This window comes from Nannospalax galili, unplaced genomic scaffold (assembly GCF_000622305.1).
Source record: "Nannospalax galili isolate Female #2095 unplaced genomic scaffold, S.galili_v1.0 C49736720, whole genome shotgun sequence".
Lineage (NCBI taxonomy): Eukaryota > Metazoa > Chordata > Mammalia > Rodentia > Spalacidae > Nannospalax > Nannospalax galili.
This window is the reverse complement of record NW_008480973.1, coordinates 1-2,786: the sequence shown is the minus strand read 5'-3', so window position 1 is coordinate 2,786 and position 2,786 is coordinate 1. Positions and strand designations below refer to the sequence as shown.

The 2,786-nt window shown below is 47.3% G+C and overlaps 1 protein-coding gene across 1 annotated transcript; it reads right to left on the bottom strand.

Moving 5' to 3' along the window:
• Positions 1-1,353: 1,353 nt before the first annotated feature.
• Positions 1,354-2,739, bottom strand: LOC103728561 (melanoma-associated antigen 10-like). The gene has a single exon (XM_008826543.3). The coding sequence runs from the start codon at positions 2,709-2,711 to the stop codon at positions 1,794-1,796; it is 918 nt and encodes a 305-aa protein (XP_008824765.2). The 5' UTR covers positions 2,712-2,739; the 3' UTR covers positions 1,354-1,793.
• Between the last annotated feature and the right edge of the window lie 47 nt (positions 2,740-2,786).

Here is a 2,786-nt window from a genome sequence, read left to right as displayed (position 1 = left end):
AAAAAAAAATGAACGTCAGAGATTTCCTCTGCTCTGTCTGTCGTTTTCTTCCTGAGACCTTCGCTTAGTACTTCTTGCTACACCACCCTGTAAAGTGCAGAGCAGATGCAGGTGACTACGTTCACCGACACTGCTGGCTCTGGCAGGAGGAGATGCTCATGAAAGAGGCAGGACCCCATTAGGAGGCATCTCACAGCCATCCCTGGCTTTGGCACCCTCCCCATGCACGAGAAGAAAACAGCACAGGAAGGATGTGAAAGCAGCTAAACTGTCAGCAGGGAATAAACACCCTCTGCTCTCTAAGCAAAGGCCTGGGGTTCTGCCGAGGGTTGCAAGGTCACAGACAAGGGTGGCCCACAGGGACTCTGCCCTCAGCACGCCTCCAGTCTTGGGGAGAAGGGCAGAGCAAGGCCACATCTAAGGAAATGCTGCACAGAGGGATGTCTAGCTGCGCATCAAGCAGCAGACACTCTCACTGAGGAGCAGCTTGGTAAATGGGAGCGAGTCTAAAAGGTTTGCTCCACACGGAAAGAAGGGGCAACTATTACTAAGCAGCTCTTAGGTAACTGATAATTTTCTACTGGGTGGTATTAAAGGGAGGATTTTCCAAGTCAAATTGTTTTCAAATATGAACTCACACATAAAATCAGAACTTCTGAAGTATCCAGAATTTTTCTCCTGCTATTTCTATTAAAGTCTTGTGTTGTCTGTGTCCTGTCTTTTCCTACCCTCTCCCTTCTTCCATTAGGTCCTGTTCCTAATTCTCAATACAATTACAAGCTTAAAGAAGACAGTCCGACAGAGCTTGATTCCTGGCAACCTAGAAAATCCCAGGGGAAAAGGGCATCAGTTTATTTGTAGATGAAAGACATTAAGCCAGCCTTGTAGGTTAGCAGTTACCCCTCTGAGAGTAGTCATTTCTCTATTCAGAGAAACTTTCTAGGCTTGTTTGTACTGATGCTATGCACTTTGCTTATGACCCTTGGGTAGATATTAGCTGTTTATACAAAGATGTCCATACACGATTGGGTAATTGCTGTTTGCAGGACTCCTAAAATGCCTTGGTTTAGGACTGGCGTGGGAAGGCTCTATCTTGCAGACCTCTTCTGCACCCCTTCTGTACTTGGGCCTCAAAGGACTTCTCACTCTATTCCTGGTAGGGGAGTTGCTCCTGTTCTCAAACACTGCATCGGTAAGGTCGGGAGTGGCTTCCTCTAGACTTCCACTGCTAACACGGGACGCTGACAACTATAGGTGCTCAGTGAAGCTTTGTGCCAAGGGCAGAGTGTCCATTTACTACACTTCACGTTTGATTTTCATTAGCTAATAAGGAAGCGAGTGAGGGTAATGAGGTAATAAAAACTAACAATTTTATTCTATTCTTCATATTGATGCCACGTTATTTCACACTGCCAAGGAAAGGCCAATTTGGATGCCATGGAAAGTTGTGACAGATTACATGTAAAATGAAAGACACGTTAGTATGTTTTACTAAATTATAACGCTTTTGTAACACAACTAATCAGTAATAGATGCATTACTAATGTAATTTTTAACATAAAAACATCACCTTAATGAACCTCTTACTAAAAGCAGAAACGTTTTGAATATAAGGAGTCACCAAACAGAACAGACAGAGTGGAATGGTTCACGCTGTCCTCCCGCCAGCTCCACCCTAACACTCCATTATCGATATCACTGAGTCTGCCTGACTTCATGCTCCTTAGAAACTGCTGGTGCAGCACAAATTGAAATCAGCACGGCAAGAGCAGCATCTGCTGCCCAATTCTGGCCTAGGCCCTCTCTCCCTCATCTCTCAAAGCCTCTGCATACCTGGTTGGGTAGGAGCTGGGATCTTTTTTAGTAATACCGGCAAAAAATTCTAAGACTTTCATCTTGGTGGTTTCAGCGTGGGCCCTTGGGCCCCACAGGAAGTTATGGCGAGGAGGATCGCTGTCAGGCACCAGCCTGTATTCCAGGTACCCTTCCTGCACAAAGTCCTCGGTGATGAGTTTCCTGGGCTCATCGTATATGAAATGCTTACACCCAGCACACAGCCCTAATTTATTCAACACTTCCCAGAACTTCTCCTCACTGACACAGTTTCCTTCCATGAAGATAATGCAGAGGGACATTATTATGAGGCCCGTGTTGGGCATGCCCTGGGGACCATGATGCATCCCATCATAGGTGATGCCCAAAGCAGTGACAAGAGTGTAGGAGCGAGCAGCAGGGTCCACTTCCATCATGTCAATGCCAAAAAACAGCTTTATGCACTCAGAGGCCTCACTAAAGATCACAGGGTAGCACTCCTGATAATCTCTGTTGATGCAGTCCAGCATTTCTGCCTTGGTGGTGAGCTCCTTCCTTTGGTACTTGAGGAGCAGGAACTCCACCAAACGGACAACGTTTGTATTTATTTCATCGTTCAGGGGTGACTCAGCTTCTTTCCGCTCCTCTGTCTGGTTGCCAGAGGTCTCATCAGATGGTTTCCCTGAAATGCAGCCTGTGACAGCGAGAGGACAGGAGGATCTAGGAGAACTCCGGGGAGATCTTGGTGCTTCTCCACCAGACATCTCCGTTGATGTGGTGGTGGTGGCTTCTGCCTCCTCAGCCACGGGGATCTGGGCGCTATCCAGGTCACCTGCTTCACTTTGGACCTCAGAGCCGTTCAGGAGGTTGCAGGTCTGATTGTTCTGCATATGATCCATTGTGGCTTTGCTTGGGAACAGCAGGCTTGCAGCTCACAGGGATGGACTCAGACCTGGGAAAGAAAGGGGGAGGGG